The sequence below is a fragment of the Capra hircus genome, chromosome 20 (genome assembly GCF_001704415.2).
Source record: "Capra hircus breed San Clemente chromosome 20, ASM170441v1, whole genome shotgun sequence".
NCBI lineage: Eukaryota > Metazoa > Chordata > Mammalia > Artiodactyla > Bovidae > Capra > Capra hircus.
In genome coordinates this window covers 53,841,742-53,866,967 of record NC_030827.1, presented here as the reverse complement: position 1 = coordinate 53,866,967, position 25,226 = coordinate 53,841,742, and the positions used below count along the sequence as shown (strand labels likewise).

At 36.3% G+C, this 25,226-nt stretch overlaps 1 protein-coding gene across 3 annotated transcripts in view; it reads right to left on the bottom strand.

Moving 5' to 3' along the window:
- CDH18 (cadherin 18) overlaps positions 1-25,226 on the bottom strand; it is a 604,406-nt gene that overhangs the window by 36,645 nt on the left and 542,535 nt on the right. For all 3 annotated transcript variants that reach the window (XM_018065791.1, XM_018065792.1, XM_018065793.1), the window contains exon 9: positions 19,485-19,606. In XM_018065791.1, coding sequence (XP_017921280.1) covers positions 19,485-19,606 — 122 coding nt within the window. The remainder of the gene's footprint in view (positions 1-19,484; positions 19,607-25,226) is intronic.

Sequence of the window (25,226 nt, the reverse complement as noted above, 5' to 3'; positions counted from 1 at the left end):
TTAAGGAACAGAGAAAATTAGAATACATAAATAAAATATTCCAGGTAGCTTAAGAGCAATACACACATTCCAATATTTATACTCATCACAATCTTTAAAAACAATATTTGAAACAAATAAGATAATATTTTCCTTTTGAAAAAAAAAATGGTATCCTAAAGCTTAGGTATCCTCTTTGCAGTGTTTCTGTAGAGAAACTGAAAACATACAGAGGGGAAGTAGAGCCAGAAAAATAGTACTTTCTGCATATGAAATATAGTACATGCATTTCAAAAACTGACATGATTACTAAGAATATTTTACCCATTTTCATTCACTCCATTTCAATATTTTACAAGTGAAACAAACTACCAATACGCATCAGATTTAAAAGATAAATTCCTCTCCAAGTACTGAGCCCATTAGTTTGCAAGGGAGAAGTGAAGAAATATCGAAGTAGTGAGAATGAGTGGTCAGGGCAAGTAGGACCAGAAGAGGACGTGCTTTCATGAAGTGAACGTGAAGAAAGGGCCTCAAGATATAGACGTGAATAACTTCCTCCATATAGTCCCAAGGGTCACTCCTTATATTCTTTTCCATCACCACTCAGCCCGTATTTTCTCAGCAAGAGATCCTGGTAAAAGCCCCCCCCACCACCACCACCAGCTCCTCAAACACACACACACATTCAATCGTTCTCTTCATTATTTCACTCCATATTACTGTATCATTTATTTATGAACTGAACATTTACATAATTGCTGATTTTTTTTTTCTCACTTAAAGTACAACTAGTCTCTGGACAGAATTTTGTTGTTGTTGTTATTGCCTTCTGATTATAAATAGAATAAATTGATGGATAATCAGAAGGAAACTTGATGATTTTTCTCAAGTGCAGGAAAAGTTCTATAGTTTATTATTGATGTTCACTCCTGTCATGTCTGACTCTGCAACTCCACTGACTGTAGCACACCAGGCTTTCCTGTCCTTCACCATCTCCCAGAGTTGCTCAAATTCATGTTCATTGAGTCAGGAATGCCATCAAACCATCTCGTCCTCTGTTACCCCTTTCCCCTCCTGCCCTCAATCTTTCCCAGCATCAGGGTCTTTTTCAATGAGTTGGCTCTTTGCATCAGGTGGCCAAAATATTGGACCTTCAGTTTAAGAATCAGTACTTCCAGGGAATGTTCAAGGTTGATTTCCTTTAGGATCGACTAGTTTGATCTCCTTGCTTACCAGTTCAGTTCAGTTCAGTTCAGTCACTCAGTCGTGTCCGACTCTTTGCGACCCCATGAATCGCAGCACGCCAGGCCTCCCTGTCCATTACCAACTCCCGCAGTTCACTTAGACTCACGTCCATCGAGTCAGTGATGCCATCCAGCCATCTCATCCTCGGTCGTCCCCTTTTCCTCCTGCCCCCAATCCCTCCCAGCATCAGAGTCTTTTCCAATGAGTCAACTCTTCACATGAGGTGGCCAAAGTACTGGAGTTTCAGCTTTAGCATCATTCCTTCCAAAGAAATCCCAGGGCTGATCTCCTTCAGAATGGACTGGTTGGATCTCCTTGCAGTCCAAGGGACTCTCAAGAGTCTTCTCCAACACCACAGTTCAAAAGCATCAATTCTTTGGCGCTCAGCCTTCTTCACAGTCCAACTCTCACATCCATACATGACCACTGGTAAAACCATAGCCTTGACTAGATGGACCTTTATTGCCAAAGTAATGTCTCTGCTTTTCAACAAGCTATCTAGGTTGGTCATAACTTTTCTTCCAAGGAGTAAGCGTCTTTTAATTTTATGGCTGCAATCACCATCTGCAATGATTTTGGAGCCCTAAAAAATAAAGTCTGACATTGTTTCCACTCTTTCTGCATCTATTTTCCATGAAGTGATGGGACCGGATGCCATGATCTTCATTTTCTGAATGTTGAGCTTTAAGCCAACTTTTTCACTCTCTTCTTTCACTTTCATCAAGAGGCTTTTTAGTTCCTCTTCACTTTCTACCATAAGGGTGGTGTCATCTGCATATCTGAGGTGATTGATATTTCTCCCAGCGATCTTGATTCCAGCTTGTGCTTCTTCCTGTCCAGCATTTCTCATGATGTACTCTGCAAATAAGTTAAATAAGCAGGGTGACAATATACAGCCTTGGCGTACTCCTTTTTCTATTTGGAACCAGTCTGTTGTTCCATGTCCAGTTCTAACTGTTCCTTCCTGACCTGCATATAGGTTTCTCAAGAGGCAGGTCAGGTGGTCTGGTATTCCCATCTCTTGAAGAATTTTCCAGTTTATTGTGATCCACACAGTCAAAGGCTTTGGCATAGTCAATAAAGCAGAAATAGATGTTTTTATGGAACTCTCTTGCTTTTCCCATGATCTAGCAGATGTTGGCAATTTGATCTCTGGTTCCTCTGCCTTTTCTAAAACCAACTTGAACATCTGGAAGTTCACGGTTCATGTATTGCTGAAGCCTGGCTTGGAGAATTTTGAGCATTACTTTACTAGCATGTGAGATGAGGGCAATTGTGTGGTAGTTTGAGCATTCTTTGGCATTGCCTTTCTTTGGGATTGGAATGAAAACTGACCTTTTTCATTTCTGTGGCCACTGCTGAGTTTTCCAAATTTGCTGGCATATTGAGTGCAGCACTTTCACAGCATCCCTTGCTTACCAAGGGACTCTCAAAAGTCTTATCCAGCACCACAATTAGAAAACATCAATTATTCAGTGCTCAGCCTACTTTATTGTAGAGCTCTCACATCCATTCATGACTACTGGAAAAGCCATAGCTTTGAATATATGGACCTTTGTCCACAAAGTAATGTCTTTGTTTTTTATTTTGTCTCTGTCTTTTAACATGCTGTGTAGGTTTGTCATAGTTTTTCTTCCTAGGAGCAAACATCTTTTTTATTTTGTAGCTGCCATCACATTCACTGTTCATACTGATTTTGGAGTCCAAGAAAATAAACTTGGTCACTGTTTCCATTGTTTCCCAATCTATTTGCCATGAAATGATAGGACCAAATACCATGATGTTAGTTTTTTGAATGTTGAGATTTAAGTCAGCTTTTTCACTCTCCTCTTTCACCCTCATCAAGAGACTATTCCCTCTCTGCTTTCTGCCATTAGAGTGGTATTATCTGCATGTCTGAAGTTACTGGTATTTCTCCTGGCAAGCTTACTTCTTGTTTGTGCTTCATCCAGTCTGGCATTTCACATGATATATTCTGTGTATAGGTTAAATAAGCAGGGTGACAATATACAGCCTTGATGTACTCCTTTCCCAATTTGGAACCAGTCCATTGTTCCATGTCCCATTCCAACTGTTCCTTCTTGAGCGGCATACAGATTTCTCAGGAGGCAGGTCAGGCGGTCTGGTATTTCCATGTCTTCAAGAATTTTCCACAGTCTGTTGTTATCTACACAGTTAAATGCTTTACTGTAGTCAAGTTTAATTTAGAATGTGCAGATTCTAAAAACACAATTGCAGTTTCTACAGATTAGTTACTTAGTATCAGATGGAAATAAAACATCACATTTTGGGATAGGTAAAACAAATACAGTCAACTCTTCATATCCATGGTTCTGAGTCTGTAGATTCAACTACCATGGACAAAAATGTTTTTTAAAAATTCAGAAACTTCCAAAAAGTGAAACTTGAAACTGCCATGCAGTGGCAACTATTTAGATGGTCTTTATGTTGTAATTACAATTATTTACATGATATTTACATTGTATAATATATTGTAATTATCAGAGATGATTTTAAAATATATAGCAGAATGTGTGAAGTTTGTACGCAAATACTACACCACTGATATAAAGAATTTGAGCATTTATGGTATCGCAGGGGCAGAAGAGGGATGTTGGAATCAGTTTCCCACAGAAATTGTATAAATTTCTGTGGACAGCTGTGTAAATTTTTTGAGGGGAGAAATAAATATTTTCCCACCCCTATTTTTCATTCATTGTGATTCTCAGATGGGCAATATTTTTCTCAATGATATCTCATAATATGCTGACATACTTGCAAGTTTATCTCTTATCTTAGAAAGCAATTTTGGAGGGGCTTGGTAAAGAACAATTAACTTAAATTACCTGAGCTATTATATGCTTATTGCTATCACTTCTTTGAAACAATTTTCTCCTTTCAAAGTTAATTTATAAGTTATTTTAAATTTCCTTAATATTTTTACAAACACGACCCTATTCAATTCGTTAAACATTGGTATAATTCATATTCTATTATATTTACAATTTTTTTCTATTAACTTTAAAATATAAATCTTCCCATTTTTATGCAGGTAATTTCAAATCTCAATTTACCAGGAAGTTCACATAGAGCAAATCTGTTTTCCTCAGAAAGGGTTCAAGGTCTCATCTACATAATAAATGGTAATTTGGTTCACATATTTTGTTTAAGAGTGAACCATACATCTTGAACTTCTGTAGAATTGTTGGACATGCGTCTGTACTTAAATATTTTTCCAGAATACTTTTGAAAGATGCTTCCAAAAACCTAGTATGTGGGTCTTTTTTAAATCTAGCACTCCTAGATATTCTCTTGATGAGAGAAGGCATATTTAATTTCTCTATTGGTTGTTTTACTATTAACTTTTTCTCTGTCAATAGGAAATGGGATTTTCATTTTTCCTTAGACATTTTTTAGAAAACATACTTGAAAGTTAAACATGTTTCGGATTTTTAGGAGATTTAAACTTCTGGCAAATATCTAGATAGTTGCTATGTCACTTTTATCAATATTTTCTACACTTTTCTCAAACTTACTGATTTATCTACTCTGTTCTACCTGTGTGCTCTCTGTTTGTGCAACTGGTTGGCAATGTACAATCCATAAAACTTTATTTTCTGACTCTCATACCTTCTAACTGAACTCAAATGTTTTTTATCACTTGCACATTATGTATTAAGTGTGTAAAGTGTTTAATTACTTTTAAAGACCTGAGATTTACTCTGACAAAAGGAGAAAAACTCAAATTGATGAGTTTTATTTATAAATACTTACTAGAATTTTTTGATAATGTCCATGAATAAGGATACATTTTTGGTATAAACTAATTAAAACCAATTTTATATTTCTTTTATTAAATAAATGTATCCCCTTGTTTGGGCTTCTCTAGTGGTTCAGATGGGAAAAATTCTGCCTACAATGCAAGTATACCTAGGTTCAATCCCTAGAGAAGGAAATGGCTAACCACTCCAGTATTCTTGCCTGGAGAATTCCATGGACAAAGGAGCCTGGTGGGTTATACTCCATGGGGTCACAAAGAGGTGGACAGGACTGAGCAACAAACACTTCCACTTTCAATCCCCTTGTTCAAACGTGTTTAAAACATATTAAATCCATTACTTATAGAATATTATATTAGGAAAAATAGTGTCAGAAATTTATACGAATAACATAGCTTTATATTTGGGAAATGTCTTAACTCCATCTAAAATTTAAATTAAAATGAAGAAAAAATTCTATGGAATGCATTGCATCTTCTTTAAAATTAATTGAGTTTGTTCTATAATATGATCTTAAATGATCATTGAAAATAATAGCAACTTTTGTTACTTAGTTGAAGTTTAACTTTGACAACTAGTTGTACTATTAATAATTGGATATTTTGTGGGCAGAGGTTTGTGTTTTGTAATGAAATATTTTCTTTTATATGTTATGTTTTCTAAGTTTACTTATAAAAAGAAAAAATACAGAGGAAAAATTCAATATGAATATGACAGAAAGAATTCTCTTTGCTATTTTTCAAAATTTCTAGTTATTGGCATATCTGAAGTATTTTGAATTCAGTCTACTTCCAGAAATGATTTAAAATTTTATGCATGCACGATTTTCTTCTAATATTTGTTCATAAAACATATGCAAAAGATTTTTTCCAGAGTAGGAAAATATATTAACTCAGAGAAATATATTGTTGAAGTTTATATTGATACCTGAATCAACCAGAACTCTACTATTACATGTGGTTTGAACCTCTGCTTTCAGAAAAGGCCAGTCTCTGTCATAGCCACATGCTGCTATATTTAAATGCACAACATCCATAATAGAAGTGTCTGCAGTTCTAAAAGTTATTGTCATAGAAAGAGGAACTGTTGCAATACAAATACGCTTAGGAAAACCTATTTCACAAGTTATTTGAATAGTTTCCTATTCCAACTCTGCCTCAAAATATACAGTTTCTCCAGAAAAGCTACAACACCAAGATTAAGGGAACCAAAGACTGTAAAATTAAATAACAGAAAGATTAAGATCACTTTTCTCTATAATGGATTGCTCATAGAACTGAATGGGTAATGATTTGTTTAAATACAGGTGTAACAAACAATATGTTAAACATGATGTTTTTATCCTCTTAATGAAAACTCTAAATTCATTTTGGTAAAATAATTGGAAAAAGCTCAGATACAATAAAGAATCTTTTCCTTATAATGAAAAATAAAATCATGTGATACTATGATATTAAAGATAGCAATTATATTAAATGTGAATATAGTACTTAAAGAATGCAAAGAAATCACATAATTTAATTTAAATATATTAGAACATTATCCTCAATGGTGAAAAATTGAAAGCATTTCCCCTAAAGTCAGGAGCAAGCCAAGGGTGAAACTCTCATCACTACTATTCAACATAGTTTTGGAAGTTTTGGCTACAGCAATCAGAGCAGAAAAAGAAATAAAAGGAATCCAGACAGGAAAAGAAGTAAAACTCTCACAGTTTGAAGATGACATGATCCTCTACATAGAAAACCCTAAAGACTCCACCAGAAAATTACTACAGCTAATCAATGAATATAGTATTTGCAGGATATAAAATTAACACAGAAATCTCTTGCTAACAATGAGAAAACAGAAAGAGAAATTAAGGAAACAATTCCATTCACCACTCCAATGAAAAGAATAAAATACTTAGGAATATATTTACCTAAAGAAAAAAGACCTATATATAGAAAACTATAAACAATGATGAAAGAAATCAGAGGACACAAACAGATGGAGAAATATACCATGTTCATGGATCAGAAGAATCAATATAGTGAAAACAGGTATACTACCCAAAGCAATCTATAGATGCAATACAATCCCTATCAAGCTACCAATGGTATTTTTCACCGAACTAGAACAAATAATCTCACAGTTTGTATGGAAATACAATAAAAAAAACCTCAAATAGCGGAAGCAATATTGAGAAAGAAGAATGGAACTGGAGGAACCCACCTGCCAGACTTCAAGTACTACTACAAAACCACAGTCATCAAGACAGTATGGTACTGGCACAAAAACAGAAATATAGATCAATGGAACAAAATAGAAAGCCCAGAGATAAATCCACACACCTATGGACACTTGTACAGAAAAGATCTTCACAACCCAGATAATCATGATGGTGTGATCACTAATCTAGAGCCAGACATCCTGGAATGTGAAGCCAAGTGGGCCTTGGAAAGCATCGCTACAAACAGTTAGTGGAAGTGATGGAATTCCAGTTGAGCTGTCTCAAATCCTAAAGATGATGCTGTGAAAGTGCTGCACTCAATATGCCAGCAAATTTGGAAAACTCAGCAGTGGCCACAGGACTGGAAAAGGTCAGTTTTCATTCCAACTCCAAAGAAAGGCAATGCCAAAGAATGCTCGAACTACTGCACAATTGTACTCATCTCACATGCTAGTAAAGTCATGCTCAAAATTCTCCAAGCCAGGCTTCAGCAATACATGAACTGTGAACTTCCTGATGTTCAAGCTGGTTTTAGAAAAAGCAGAGGAGCCAGAGATCAAATTGCCAACATCTGCTGGATCATGGAAAAAGCAAGAGAGTTCCACAAAAACATCTATTTCTGCTTTATTGACTATGCCAAAGCCTTTGACTGTGTGGATCACAATAAACTGTGGAAAATTCTGAAAGAGATGGGAATACCAGACCACCTGACCTGCCTCTTGAGAAACCTATATGCAGGTTAGGAAGCAACAGTTAGAACTGGACATGGAACAACAGACTGGTTCCAAATAGGAAAAGGAGTATATCAAGGCTGTATATTGTCACCCTGCTTATTTAACTTATATGCAGAGTACATCATGAGAAACGCTGGACTGGAAGAAACACAAGCTGGAATCAAGATTGCCGGGAGAGCTATCAATAACCTCAGATATGCAGATGACGCCACTCTTATGGCAGAAAATGAAGAGGAAAAGCCTCTTGATGAAAGTGAAAGAGGAGAGTGAAAAAGTTGGCCTAAAGCTCAACATGCAGAAAACAAAGATCATGGCATCCAGTCCCATCACTTCATGAGAAATAGATGGGGAAACAGCGGAAACCGTGTCAGACTTTATTTTTGCAGGCTCCAAAATCACTACAGATGGTGAAGCCAGCCATGAAATTAAAAGACGCTTACTACTTGGAAGAAAAGTTATGACCAACCTTGATAGTATATGAAAAGCAGAGACATTACTTTGCCGACTAAGGTCTGTCTAGTCAAGGCTATGGTTTTTCCTGTGGTCATGTATGGATGTGAGAGTTGGACTATGAAGAAGGCTGAGCACCAAAGAATTGATGCTTTTGAACTATGGTTTTGGAGAAGAGTCTTGAGAGTCCCTTGGACTGCAAGGAGATCCAACCAGCCCATTCTGAAGGAGATCAGCCCTGGGATTTCTTTGGAAGGAATGATGCTAAAGCTGAAACTCCAGTACTTTGGCCACCTCATGCGAAGAGTTGACTCATTGGAAAAGACTCTGATGCTGGAAGGGATTGGGGGCAGGAGGAGAAGGGGACGACCGAGGATGAGATGGCTGGATGGCATCACTGACTCGATGGACGTGAGTCTGAGTGAACTGCGGGAGTTGGTGATGGACAGGGAGGCCTGGTGTGCTGCGATTCATGGGGTCGCAAAGAATCAGACATGACTAAGCGACTGAACTGAACTGATGGACACCTTATCTTCCACAAAGGAGGCAAGACTATACAATCGAGAAAAGACACTCTCTTTAACAAGTGGTGCTCGGAAAACTGGTCAACCATTTGTAAAAGAATGAAATTAGAACACTTTCTAACACCACACACAAAAATAAACTCAAAATGGATTAAAGATCTAAACGTAAGACCAGAAACTATAAAACTCCTAGAGGAAAACATAGACAAAACACTCTCTGACATAAATCACAACAGGATCCTCTATGACCCACATCTCAGAATATTGGAAATAAAAGCAAAAATAAACAAATGGGACCTAGTTAAACTTGAAAGCTTCTGCACAACAAAGGAAACTATACGCAAGGTGAAAAGACAGCCTTCAGAAAGGGAGAAAATAATACCAAATGAAGCAACTGACAGACAACTAATCTCAAAAATATACAAGCAACTCCTGCAGCTCAATTAGAAAAAAATAAACAACCCAAACAAAAACTGGGCCAAAGAACTAAATAGACATTTCTCCAAAGAAGACATACAGATGGCTAACAAACACATGAAAAGATGCTCAACATCACTCATTATCAGAGAAACGCAAATCAAAACCACAATGAAGTACCATTTCACGCCAGTCAGAATGGCTGCTATCCAGAAGTCTATAAGCAATAAATGCTGGAGAAGGTGTGGAGAAAAGGGAACCTTTTTACACTATTGGTGGGAATGCAAACTAGTACAGCCACTATGGAGAACAGTGTGGAGATTCCTTCAGTTCAGTTCTGTTCAGTCACTCAGTAGTATCCGACTCTGCAACCCCATGAATCGCAGCACGCCAGGCCTCCCTGTCCATCACCATCTCCCGGAGCTCACACAGACTCACGTCCATCGAGTCCGTGATGCCATCCAGCCATCTCATCCTCGGTCATCCTCTTTTCCTCCCGCCCCCAATCCCTTCCAGCATCAGAGTCTTTTCCAATGAGTCAGCTCTTCACATGAGGTGACCAAAGTACTGGAGTTTCAGCTTTAGCATCATTGCTACCAGTACAGTATACTAACGCATGTATATAGAATCTAGAAAGATGGTAATGATAACCCTGTATGCGAGACAGCAAAAGAGACACAGATGTATAGAACAGTCTTTTGGACTCTGTGGGAGAGGGAGAGGGTGGATTGATTTGGGAAAATGGCACTGAAACATGTATATTACCATATGTGAAACAAATCACCAGTCCAGATTCGATGCATGAGACAGGGTGCTCGGGGCTGGTGCACTGTGATGACCCAGAGGGATGGTATGGGGAGGGAGGTGGGAGGGGGGTTCAGGATGGGGAACACATGTACACTTGTGGCGGATTCAATGTATGGCAAAACCACTATCATATTGGAAAGTAATTAGCCTCCAGTTAAAATAAATCCATTTATATTAAAATATATGGTAGAACTTTGGGGTTTCAAGTCTAGCAATTACTTCTCAAAAATAATAACAGTTATATGAAGAAAAAGGGCTTCCCAGGTGGCATTAGAGGTAGAGAACATGACTGCCAATGCAGGAGACATGAGACACAGGTTCAGGGAAGATCCCTGGAGAAGGAAATAGCTACCCACTCCAGCACTTTTGCCCAGGAAATCCCCTGGACAGAGGAGCCTGGTGGGCTACAGTTTATGGGGTCACAAACAAGAGCAATGTAGTAGTATTACCACTATTATTAGCAGCACTGTTATTAATAATGAATATTTAACTATATCAAAATATTTGGTTTCATCTATCAAAATGAGTTTTAATTTTTCTCCTTTCCAATTTAAAGTATTATTTTTTCTGGATTCTCTTTGATAATATTTTGTTTATGCTATTTCTTTGATCAAGAAAGAGAATATAATTCAAATTATATCCTTCCAAGTTTTGATTTCAAACTTTTGTCATCACTATGAGTAATAAATTGATTGCCTTTTTTTTCCTTTTTGATGCAGTATATTTTGATTATAATTCCACGGAAATATTTTCAATTTTTATTACTATATTGGCTCATATTTATTTGGAAATGACTTAAATTTTGCTAGAGTTTTTCTAGTAATATTTTTTAATTAGTATCTAACATTATTTTATTGTCAATTATTGAAAATTACTAAAACTTGCTTTGCGGTGCTGAATATAGAAGACATTTGGTCAATATTTCTGTAAAATTTTACCAATGCAATTTAAAATTGTTCACTGCAATATTCTGTATGTGTTAAAGAGTAATGCTTGGTTAATTGTAGTGCTCAAATATTTAGCCTTTTTACTAAAATTTTATGTTATTATTCTATCAATTTCTTGCAAAAGCATACTAAAACTCATAATATAATAATGGGCTTGTATATTATTCTTTATTTTGCTATCCATTTTTACTTTATTTATTTTGAAGAGATTTTGATAAGTATATAAAATTTAAAATTGTTTCTGTCTACAGGTTTAAACCTTTTTATCCCAATAAGTGTGCTTCTGTATATTACAAATGTTTCCTTGGAAAATCTGTATCTTTGTATGTGTGTGTGTGTAGTTGGGTGAGCATGTATGTGGCAATTATGCAAGTAATTCCATGATTTTTCTTTCAAGCATTTTATTATATTGACTATGGATCTCTTATAAGCAACATTAAATTGACATTTTTTCTTGCCTATTATGAGAATAGATATTTTTAAAGTATGTTATGTCATTTTAATATACTGATGTATACTTCTTTAAGTTTACATTATTTTATTTAATTTTTATTTTTCTACATCATGAGAAACACTGGGCTGGATGAAGCACAAGCTGGAATCAAGATTGCCAGGAGAAATATCAATAATCTCAGATATGCAGATGACACCAACCTTATGGCAGAAAGCAAAGAAGAACTGAAGAGTCTCTTGATAAAAGTGAAAGAGGTAAGTGAAAAAGTTTGCTTAAAACTCAACATTCAGAAAACTAAGATCATAGCATCTGGTCCCATCATTCATGGCAAATAGATGGGGAAACAGTGGAAACAGTGACAGACTTTATTTTGGGGGGCTCCAAAAATCACTGCAGATGGTGACTGCACCCATGAAATTCAAAGACACTTGGTCCTTGGAAGAAAAGTTATGACCAAACTAGAGAGCATATTAAAAAGCAGAGACATTACTCTGCCAGCAAAGGTCCGTGTAGTCAAAGCTATGGTTTTTCCATTACTCATGTATGGATATGACAGCTGAACTATAAAGAAAGCTGAGAGCCAAAGTATTGATACCTTTGAACTGTGGTGTTGGAGAAAACTCTTGAGAGTCCCTTGGACTGCAGGAAGATCCAACCAGTCCATCCCAAAGGAAATCAGTCCTGAATATTTATTAGAAGGACTGATGCTGAAGTTAAAACTCCAAAACCCTGGCCACCTGATGCGAAGAACTCTCATTGAAAAAGACCCTGATAATTGGAAAGATTGAAGGCAGGAGGAGAAGTGGACAACAGAGGATGAGATGGTTGGATGACATCACTGACTCAATGGAAATGAGTTTGAGTAAACCCAAGAGGTTGGTGATGGACAGGGAGGCCTGGTGTGCTGCAGTCCATGGGATCGCAAAAAGTCAGACACGACTGAGTGACTTAACTGAACTGAACTCAATCTATATTTATTATTTTTTAATTACCATGATTCTATCTAGCTATTATAATTTTATGTACTAAACCTTTCCCTTTTATTTTGCTATCTTGTGTTAAAAGACAAAACTATATCTCAAGGGCAAATATGAAAATTTGTCACTTTAACTTTCAGCTTTAAAAACTTCGCAGAATTTTCTGGGTTGTTTTGGAAATATTAAATTGGTTATAGACTTTATATTTTATTAGGATTACATCTTAGTTTTGAATATGCCCTTCCGTAATCTTTTAAAATAGATCCTATATAAAAATCATTTCCCTGTATCTTTGTATTGTAAAATATAAAGAAATCAAAATAAAGCCACATGCAACAATATTGTCACTGTGTAAATTATTTAAATTAATGAATATTTTAATTAATATCAGTTCAGTTCAGTTGCTGAGTCATGTCCGACTCTTTGCCACCCCATGGACTGTAGCACATCAGGCTTCCTTGTCCATCACCAACACCCAAAGCTCACTCAAACTCATGTCCATTTAGTGGGTGATGCCATCCAACCATCTCATCCCCTGTCATCCCCTTCTCCTCCCGCCTTCAATCTTTCCAAGCATCAAGGTCTTTTCAATAAGTCAGTTAATTGCATCAGGTGGCCAAAGTATTGGAGTTTCAGCTTCAACATCAGTCCTTCCAATGAATATTCAGGACTGATTTCCTTTATGATGGACTGGTTGGATCTTCTTGTTGTCTAAAAGACTCACAATAGTCTTCTCCAACAGCACAGTTTAAAAGCATCAATTCTTCAGTGCTCAGCTTTCTTTATAGTCCAACTCTCATATCCATATATGACTACTGGTAAAACCATAGCTTTGACTAGATGGACACTTGTTAGCAAAGTAATGTCTCTGCTTTTGAATATACTATCTAGGTTTGTCATAACTTTTCTTCCAAGGAGCAAGCATCTTTTAATTTCATGGCTGCAGTCACCATCTGCAGTGATTTTTGGAGCCCCCCAAAATAAAGTCCATTGTTTTCCCATCTATTTGACATGAAGTGATGAGACCCGATGCCATGATCTTAGTTTTCTGAAAGCTGAGTTTTAAGTCAACTTTTTCACTCTCCTCTTCACTTTCATTAAGAGGCTCTTTAGTCCTTAAATTTTAACTAATATAATAAAGGTCAAAAATAAACTTTAAAATCACTTTATTTAGGAATATTTTAAATTATAATTTCTATTATGTTAGTTACACAGACTTTTACTATTTTGTCACTTAAGCTAAAGTTATAGCTTTTCTACAATCTATTATAATTTAGTAATGTATCAATTACCCCAAATTTAAAGAGTTTTGCAGGGGCTATTCACTTATCAATAATTTAATTTTACCAATATAATTACAGATTTCTTTGGTCTTTAAGAATTCTTGCCACTTCAAACTGCCAATTTGATTACCTTCCCTCCCCCCCCAACCAAAGGAAAAAAAAAAAGAAAATCATTAGTATGCTTATTGTGGTAAGAAACTGTCTCTCTCTCTTTTTTTTTTGGTCTAAATATGAATTTGTGTTATCTTTATTTTTGAGGAATATTTTTGGTAGGAAAAGACTTTATGGTTGCCATATATTATCTTCTGGCTTTTGGGAATTATCTTCCCCTATGGAGGGATTTTATCTTCCTGATTAAATAATAAGCTTTTAAAATTGTCCTTTAGAAAGTTTTGAGTATTTTTTTTTATATTCTACATGCTAATCTTTCATTGGATAAATGGTTTGGAAATACCAATTTTTGCTCTATGATTTTACTTCCCATCCTCTTAATGGTCTTTCAGAAAACAGAAATGCTTAATTTTGATCAAGTCAAATTTATTGACTTTTTGATTATGCTTTCGGTGTCATCTTAGGACCTCTGCTTGGCACTGCTTTCATTTATTCTTAACAATACAGTGTCTCTTTTCTCTTGATATTTTAAATTTTAACTTTATTTCTGAAATTTTATTTCAATTTATCTAGGTTAATATATTTTTATAAACGGTTGCTCTGTTTTTTGTTTTTCTGTTTCTTGAATTCTTGACTTGATGTTTGCCAACAGTATGGAAAATTGTACAGTCATGATCACCTCAAATATTACTTCTGCCCAGTTTTCTTTTTTAATATCTTTCTGAGAATTGGTTAATTTGTAATATTAGATCTGCATGTTCTATATTTTTCTTATTCTTATTTATACTTTTTATCTTCTTGTCTTTCCATTCCTTAACATGAATATTTTAATCTAAACTAATTTGCAGTTCTCTACTTTTACTATTTTCTCATAAGCTATGTCTAATCTGATGCTAGTACCAAAACTGAAATCCCATGTTAAATGACTTTTTGTAAAATCTAAATTTTCTATTTGAATATTTAAACATTTCCCTCTTCAATTGTATTTCTATAATATCTGCTAAGAAAATAGATTTAGGGTGTGTGAATCCATTTCTAGCACTACTGAAGTGTGATTTGGCAGGCAAATCATTTTATATGTGTACCACAAAACTCTGTTTTTGTTTTTTTTTTTTCACATGGTGAAGTGGGAAAAAAAAATTAAGCACCAGAAGTGATAATCTTAATATAAAATTAGAGATACCAAGGGAACATTTCATGCAAAGATGGGCTCGATAAAGGATAGAAATGGTATGGACCTAACAGAAGCAGAAGATATTAAGAAGAGGTGGCAAGAATACACAGAAGAACTGTACAAAAAAGATCTTCATGACCTGGATAATCATGATGGTGTGATCACTCATCTAGAGCCAGACATCCTGGAATCTGAAGTCAAGTGGGCCTTAGAAAGCATCACTATGAACAAAGCTAGTGGAGGTGATGGAATTCCAGTGGAGCTATTTCAAATCCTGAAAGATAATGCTGTGAAAGTGCTGCACTCAATATGCCAGCAAATTTGGAAAACTCAGCAGTGGCCACAGGACTGGAAAAGGTCAGTTTTCATTCCAATTCCAAAGAAAGGCAATGCCAAGGAATGCTCAAACTACTGAACAATTGCACTCATCTCACACGCTAGTAAAGTAATGCTTAAAATTCTCCAAGCCACGTTTCAACAATATGTGAACTGTGAACTTCCTGATGTTCAAGCTGGTTTTAGAAAAGACAGAGTGCCGGGAGCCAGCGTGAGGAATTCCACCTGTGACAAGGTCATGTGGCAGAGCTCTGATGGCAAGGCTAATCAGACCTCAGGTTTTCTCCCTGGAATTTCCTGAGCATCCACCCCCCCAAAAATAAGAATCTGTCTGTTTTTCCACTCTTCTGACATTCTCTGGAAAAAGTCAATTCAGGGCTTTAATCTTCTGCATTTGAAAGAGTGTTTCAATCCAAAAACCCCTCTGATGGCTTTCTAGCCCACCTGCAGGACTGTACAGCTGCGCATGTGATTGTTTGAGGCCTCCTGACCGCAGGAGGCACAGGAAGCTTAAAACATCCTAGGAATGTAGGGGCTTCCGAAGAGTCAATATCATTAGAATAGGACTGAATAAAGGTTTCATTTGTTGAGCTAATACTTGATGCCAAATTTTCATATCCTTTATTTTTAGATATAGTTGGTATACAGAAAAACAAGTAGTAGACCTGGTATTAGCAACATTAGATCTTTGAGTTAAGTGCCTTCTTTGTTATAACCCACTGCACCTTTGTTCTATAGAGATGTAACTTTAATGCTTTAAGGAGATGGAGATTAAAGAAAAACACTTCAGGGGAAATGAGATTAACATTCATTACAGAAGAGAGCCAAAAAGTGTTAACAAGCCTCTTGGCCAGAAGATAATGTAAATCACCTGAGACCTTTTGTACACAAAAAGATATAAAGAAAGAGTCTGGGCTGCTAATGCTACATAATTCTGTATTACCCATTGATCTCTGTGTATAATCAAAAGTATAAAAGGCCTTGAAGGACAATAGAAGGAGAGCCAGTAGCTGGACTGGTTTCCCCCCGTCTCTTCTTTACTCTAATTTCAGGCTGAATTCCCATCTGGGGCATGGAGACTCACTATGTCTACTTGTCCTGGCTTTTAAGATCCATAAGGGAGAGAGCCCAAGGCGGGGCACTCTCCAATATTCAAACAGGCGCCTGTGGCCTAACGTAGATGGTGCAAGCTCCTTGTCTGGAACTTTATTGGTTTTTAACGTAACCCAAGTTAATCAGCCTCTTCTCTCCACTTAATTTTCCTACTACACTATTTTTTCCTAATCTAATCTTATATTAATAAATACATAAGTTTTTCTCATGCCAACGCCGTCCCCGCTTCGAATTCCCTGGATCCACCGGGGCTGGACCCCGGCAGCAGAGGAACCAGAGATCAAATTGCCAACAACCGCTGGATCGTGGAAAAAGCAAGAGAGTTCCATAAAAACATCTATCTCTGCTCTACTGACTATGCCAAAGCCTTTGACTGTGTGGATCACAATAAACTTTGGAAAATTCTGAAAGAGATGGGAATACCAGACCACCTGACCTGCCTCTTGAGAAATCTGTATGCAGGTCAGGAATCAACAGTTAGAAGTGGACATGGAACAACAGACTGATTCCAAATAGGAAAAGGAGTACGTCAAGGCTGTATATTGTCACCCTGCTTATTTAACTTCTATGCAGAGGACATCATGAGAAACGCTGGACTGGAAGAAGCACAAGCTGGAATCAGGAGAAATATCAATAACCTTAGATATGCAGATGACACCACCCTTAAGGCAGAAAGTGAAGAGGAACTAAAAAGCCTCGTGAAGAAAGTGAAAAAGGAAAGTGAAAAAGTTGGCTTAAAGCTCAACATTCAGAAAACGAAGATCATGGCATCTGGTCCCCATCTGGAAATAGATGGGGAAACAGTGGAAACAGTGTCAGACTTTATTTTTTGGGCTCCAAAATCACTGCAGATAGTGACTGCAGCCATGAAATTAAAAGACACTTACTCCTTGGAAGAAAAGTTATGACCAACCTAGGTAGCATATTGAAAAGCAGAGACATTACTTTGTCGACAAAGATCCCTCTAGTCAAGGCTATGGTTTTCCCTGTGGTCATGTATGGATGTGAGAGTTGGCCTGTGAAGAAGGCTGAGTGCCAAAGAATTGATGCTTTTGAACTGTGGTGTTGGAGAAGACTCTTGAGAGTCCCTTGGACTGCAGGGGATCCAATCAGTCCATTCTGAAGGAGATCAGCCCTGGGATTTCTTTGGAAGGAATGATGCTAAAGCTGAAACTCCAGTACCTCATGTGAAGAGTTGACTCATCGGAAAAGACTCTGATGCTGGGAGGGATTGGGGGCAGGAGGAGAAGGGGGCAACCAAGGATGAGGTGGCTGGATAGCATCACTGACTCGATGCATGTGAGTCTGAGTGAACTCTGGGAGTTGGTGATGGACAGGGAGGCCTGGCGTGCTGCAATTCATGGGGTTACAAAGAGTCAGACACGACTGAGAGACTGAACTGAACTGAACTGACTGAACAGTAAAACAGATAACCTTTTAATACCTAAAAATAATATAACTTTTAGTCATTTTGTTCTCACTCATAGTTTCTAACTTTCCTGTGAGGAATGGACATGAGAAAGCTTTATGTAAGCTTTATAAAAAGAGTCCTGTATTTATACATATGTAAATATCTTCTCTATATTAAAAACAAATATGCAATGATTACTTTAACAAGCCATACCTGATTGTCCTTTTACAGAAAAACACAAGGCAATGTTTCTCACAACCATAATTTTATCACGTTTCAAAATGATTTAAAATAATTTTATATGATATATTTATTCTGGTTTATGAAAGGCAGTAAAAGGGGCTATCTGACTGAGCTAGATCTAGACTATTTTGACTTCTCTTGACTCATGTGACAGACTTCAAGGTGTCCGTCATGGAACCCATGCCTCCTTGTGATCCCTTTCTTGAATTCTAGGTGTGTCTTGTTTCCTGCTTTTGACCAATAGAATATGGAAATATGATATATCACACTGGTAATGCTACAATACATTATATGAAACTGTCAGACTCTTCAGAAAGACTCTCTACTTATTTGAAGTGGCCATATTGGGAAAGCTTATATGACAAAAAGAAAAGAAAAACAGACACAAAATGAACAACAAACAAACAAACAAAACCAACTGTGGTGGCATCTCAGAACTCTGGGGAACATTGAAATGCTCAGGTCTGCAGCTGAGAGTAGCTGAATGCTACCAACATGTGAGCATGGGCGAGTTCTCCCAGCCTCAGGTAAGAACACAGCTCGATTACATCTTGTGCTATTTCTACAGAGACTGAGCTAAGCTGTCAGCAAAATTCTGACCTGCAGAAACTATGGGATGCAAAATAGGTGTTTGAAGCTGCTAAGTTTGTATAATTTGTTACACAGCAAAGACAGAGGCACATCCCCTTCCCATAGCCCACTTGTTTTATGGGCATCAACAACACTGGTCTCCCTATGGAATCACCATGCTCCTTTATCTGGCTGCCATGCTACATCCAGATGCAAGTTCCATGTTCCGGTTCTTCTGTCCATCTTTCATTCTCCCTACCTCCTCAAAACATATACATTCTTCGTGTTGAAACCTAATCACCTTCTAGTATCAATATTACTCAGTGGCCACTGTATGTTGCTCCCTCATTCCCTCCAAAGTAGACCAGGCCATTCTCTTCTTCCCACTCTATTTTATAAGCTTCATCAGGGCAGGAAAGTTCACTGTTTCCTCCTCACTTAATACAGGGTTGTATGCAAATCTTTCAGTATAATTTTATTGGCAGAAAAAATACATGCATGAAGGAGTTCATTTGTTGAATTACATTTGTGATCCAGAGAACATTTATTTTCTATGGTTCTCAAAAAATCTATTTGGTACTTAAAGCTTTATAAAATTATTTGTACTAAGCACAAAAATAACACTGAGGGATTTTTGAGGATTATACCTAAGAATAATAGAAACAGAGCTGCTTATTTTTCTTCCATTCAAATTATAGGAAGGAAACAATTAACTTACCTGACCAGGCTTAGAATTTTCACAGACAACAATATCATATTCCCTGGCAAGCTCGGGAGGATTGTCATTGACATCCAGAACTCTAATACCCACTGTGACATGGCTCAGCAAGCTCGGATTGTCTGCAAAACACATAGGGATGCATTTAGTATTTCCATGCACACTTTAGAGACTTGGTTTAAAACCAATCTCCTTAAAACTAGCTTGTCACTAGCTGCACATGCTGCCGCAGGAATTTTGGCAAAAGACAACTTTATGAAGCCACTCTTTGTTAGAACTCATTAACTTACAGAAAAATGAAAATTGAACACCATGGCATGACATGAATGCTAAAATGATACTTTGTCATATCAAGGAAATTACATGTTATTCAGGAACTGGAGTGGGAGAAAGTTGTCAGAACTCACTGTGTGCTGTCAAAGTCCAAAGGATGAACAATTGGTTTCATCATTAATCTAAGAAAAGCACAGTAGTTGGAAAAAAAAAAAAAGATAATCTTTAAAACATTCAAGGTTTCAAGTCTAAATCAACTTGGAGAAAATAAAGTTTTTTACACAAGGATAAAATTATTCTTATAGGACAATATATGCAGTCTGTGGTGTCAAGTCATACTTGGGGAAAAACAAAAAGAATAATTTAAGTTGGAACTTAGCATAGAATTCATATAAAATCCTGATAAATATTAAAATATTAGAGCTACTATTTTAAAATATTTCTAAAGTGCAGTCTTACCATTTTTCGGTAGGTTTATTAGTTATGAGATATAAGAAAAGAAATGTTTGGTTTATTTTATATGTCAAAGCTAAAAATATAGAATTCATAGTGGGAAAATTAATGAGAGGGCAAAAACAAAACATATTAGAACAAAAGGATAAAATACATATACATAAAATATTAAAGAAAGTGGATATTTAAGTTATCCATTGTTTAATTATACATTAAGAAAATTTATGTATTACACGACATAGGTGCTTTTAAAAAAGTAGGAAATCAGAGTGCTACTACAACAACTAAAGAAGATAAATTTTTAGGTTAAAAAATATTTTTCAAAGAAAAAATATAATCCTAGATAATTTTACTTAAAGTTAAAGAAAAAAATATCTTCAATCTTATAAATCTTTTTCCCAGAAGACAAAGGATAAAATATGCTACAACTTGTTCTCTGTGGCCAGTAAAGTTTTACTATCAATATCAGATACTCCCACTCATGTGAGGTGTTTTCTGTCAGTGGATTAAACAAAATAATACCAAACCTATTCCATTGTTATGTAAAACAAAATCTACTATTCGTTTAGTTCTCGGAATGCTTCTTAGTTGTTCTTTTTTTTTTTAATTTTTATTTTTACTTTATTTTACTTTACAATACTGTATTGGTTTTGCCATACATTGACATGAATCCACCATGGGTGTACATGAGTTCCCAAACATGAACCCTCCCCCACCTCCCACCCCATATCATCTCTCTGGATCATCCCCGTGCACCAGCCCCAAGCATCCTGTATCCTGCATCAAACATAGACTAGTGATTCGTTTCTTACATGATATTATACATGTTTCAATGCCATTCTCCCAAATCATCCCACCCTCTCCCTCTCCCTCTCCCTCAGAGCCCAAAAGTCCGCTCTACACATCTGTGTCTCTTTTGCTGTCTCGCATACACGGTTATCATTACCATCTTTCTAAATTCCATATATATGTGTTAGTATACTGTATTGGTGTTTTTCTTTCTGGCTTACTTCACTCTGTATAATAGGCTCCAGTTTCACCCATCTCATTAGAACTGATTCAAATGTATTCTTTTTAATGGCTGAGTAATACTCCATTGTGTATAGGTACCACAACTTTCTTATCCATTCATCTGCTGATGGACATCTAGGTTGTTTCCATGTCCTGGCTATTATAAACAGTGCTGCGATGAACATTGGGGTACATGTGTCTCTTTCAATTCTGGTTTCCTCGGTGTGTATGCCCAGCAGTGGGATTGCTGGGTCACAAGGCCGATCTATTTGCAATTTTTAAAGGAATCTCCACACTGTTCTCCATAGTGGCTGTACTGGTTTGCATTCCCACCAGCAATGCAAGAGGGTTCCCTTTTCTCCACACCCTCTCCAGCATTTATTGCTTACAGACTTTTGGATCACAGCCATTCTTACTGGTGTGAAGTGGTACCTCATTGTGGTCTTGATTTGCATTTCTCTGATAACGAGTGATGTTGAGCATCTTTTCATGGGTTTATTAGCCATCCATATGTCTTCTTTGGAGAAATGTCTATTTAGTTCTTTTGCCCATTTTTTGATTGGGTCGTTTATTTTTCTGGAATTGAGCTGCATAAGTTGCTTGTATATTTTTGAGATTAGTTGTTTGTCAGTTGCTTCATTTGCTATTATTTTCTCTCATTCAGAAGGCTCTCTTTTCACTTTGTTTATAGTTTCCTTTGTTGTGCAGAAGCTTTTAAATTTAATTAGATCCCATTTGTTTATTTTTGCTTTTATTTCCAGAATTCTGGGAGGTGGATCATAGAGGATCCTGCTGTGATTTATGTCAGAGAGTGTTTTGCCTATGTTCTCCTCTAGGAGTTTTATATAACAAATTGAAAAATAAAAGCCATGTGATTATCTCAATAGATGCAGAGAAGGCCTTTGACAAAATTCAACATCCATTTATGATAAAAACTCTCCAGAAAGCAGGAATAGAAGGAATATACCTCAACATAATAAAAGCTATATATGACAAACCCACAGCAAACATTGTCCTCAATGGTGAAAAATTGAAAGCATTTCCCCTAAAGTCAGGAACAAGACAAGGGTGACCACTTTCACCGCTACTATTCAACACAGTTCTGGAAGTTTTGGCCACAGCAATCAGAGCAGAAAAAGAAATCAAAGGAATCCAAATTGGAAAAGAAGAAGTAAAACTCTCACTGTTTGCAGATGACATGATCCTCTGCATAGAAAACCCTAAAGACTCCACCAGAAAATTACTAGAGCTAATCAATGAATATAGTAAAGTTGCAGGATATAAAATCAACACACAGAAATCCCTTGCATTCCTATACACTAATAATGAAAAAGTAGAAAGAGAAATTAAGGAAACAATTTCATTCACCATTGCAACGAAAAGAATAAAATACTTAGGAATATATCTACCTAAAGAAACTAAAGACCTATATATAGAAAACTATAAAACACTGATGAAAGAAATCAAAGAGGACACTAATAGATGGAGAAATATACCATGTTCATGGATTGGAAGAATCAATATAGTGAATATGAGTATACTGCCCAAAGCAATCTACAGATTCAATGCAATCCCTATCAAGCTACCAGCGGTATTTTTCACAGAACTAGAACAAATAATTTCAAGATTTGTATGGAAATACAAAAAAACTCGAATAGCCAAAGCAATCTTGAGAAAGAAGAATGGAACTGGAGGAATCAACTTGCCTGACTTCAGGTTCTACTACAAAGCCACAGTCATCAAGACAGTATGGTACTGGCACAAAGACAGAAATATAGATCAATGGAACAAAATAGAAAGCCCAGAGATAAATCCACACACATATGGACACCTTAGTTCATCTTTAAAGGAAGGAAACAAAGAAGGAAGGAGAGAGGGAGAGAAGAAATAAGGGAAGTTTTTTAAAAATATAAAAGTTATCTAAAAAGTCAAAGCATTAAAGGAGAAAGAAAAAATAGAGATACATCTCAATATACATAGCAGAAAGTAAGATATAAAATGTAATATCCATACATTCTAAACAAACAAACAAACAACAAAATGGACCTTAGGATGCATCACTATGAACGAAGCTAGTGGAGGTGATGAAATTTCATCTGAGCCTGTTTCAAAACCTAAATGATGATGCTGTCAAAGTGCTGCACTCAATATGCCAGCAAATTTGGAAAACTCAGCAGTGGCCACAGGATTGGAAATTCAGTTTTTATTCCAATTCCAAAGAAAGAAATGCCCAAAAATGTTCAAACTACTGCAAAATAGCAGTCATTTCACATGCTAGCAAAGAAATGTTCAAAATTATCCAATGTAGGCTTTGACAATATGCGAACTGAGAACTTCCAGATACACAAGCTGGATTCAGAAAAGGCAGAGGTCCAAATATCAAATTGCCAACATCCTCTGGATCATAGAAAAAGGAAGAGAATTCCAGGAAAAAAAAATAACAAAAAACACCTACTTCTGTTTTATTGACTACGCTAAAGCCTTTGACTGTGTAGATCATAATAAATTGTGGAAAATTCTTAAACAGACAGACACACCAGACCACCTTATCTGTCTCCTGAGAAACCTGTATTCAGGTCAAGAAGCAACAGTTAGAATGGACATAGCCATGGAATTAAAAGACATTTGCTTCTTGGAAGAAAAGAAGTGACAAACCTAGGCAGCATACTAAAAAGCAGAGACATTGCTTCACCTACAAAGGTCCATATAGTTAAAGTTATGGTTTTCCCAGAAGTCATATACAGATGTGAGAGCTGGACAATAAAAAGGCTGAATGCCGAAGAACTGATACCTTCAAAATGTGGTGCTAGAGAAGACTCTTGAGAGTCCCTTGGACAACAAGGTGATCCAACCAGTCAATCCTAAAGGAAATCAGCCCTGAATATTCATTGGAATGACTGATGCTGAAGATTAAGTTCCAATATTTTGGCCAATATTTGAGAAGAGCTGACTCATTGGAAAAGAGCCTGATGCTGGGAAAGATTGAAGGCAGGAGGAGAAGGGGATGACAGAGGATGAGATTGCTGGATGGCATCACTGACTCAATGAACATGAATTTGAGCAAACTCAGGGATATAGTGAAGGACAGGGAAGCTTGGTGTGCCACAGTCCATGGGGTTATCTGGACATGACTAAGTGACTGTACAACAACCATGGACAAACACCCTAGGATCAAACCTGTGTCTCCTTCACTGGCAGGCAGGTTCTTTACCATGGAGCCACCATGGAAACCTAAATATACAGGAAAAAAGTTATAAAATGTTAAAATTAATATATTTATGAATAGCTTAATATAATGACTAATAGAATTGGCACTTATGATATTTTGTCAATGTAAAATAAAAGATAATGGGATTCTGATGTATTGTATCAGTTAATTTTATATTATAAAGACAAATAGATCCATTAATTTAAAGTTAGCTCAATGTTGATTAAAATATTTGCTTATTTAGAGTGATTTATTATGAAAAAGGGGCTTCCCAAGTGGCGTAGTGATGAAGAATCCACCTGCCAATGCAGGAGACATAGGAGATGTGTGTTCAATCCCTGGATTGGGAAGATATCCTGGAGTAGGAAATTGCAACCCACTCCAGTATTCTTGCCCGGAGAATCACCTGGACTGAAGAGCCTGGAGGGCTACAGTCCATGGGGTAAAAAAAGAGTTGGATACAACTTACTGATTAAACAACAACAAAGTTAGAAGTCTGTATATTTAACAATATCAACAAAGAAGATATTGCAAAGCATAATAATAAATATATTTTATCATATCACTGTACTCAAGAATTAATATTATTAAGAAGGTTATCCTCAACAATATACTATTACATTTTGCAATGAATTATTTAGTTTTGCATGTGTTTTTTTTTCCATCTTTACAAAATACTACAATTTTAAATGCAGTCTTCTGAGATATTTCTGAAAATATATATTTCAATTAGCATTTGGTTTCTAAGATTTTAACTATTGCTGTAGCTCTGCTGCTATTCTTCCTAAAGGAAATAA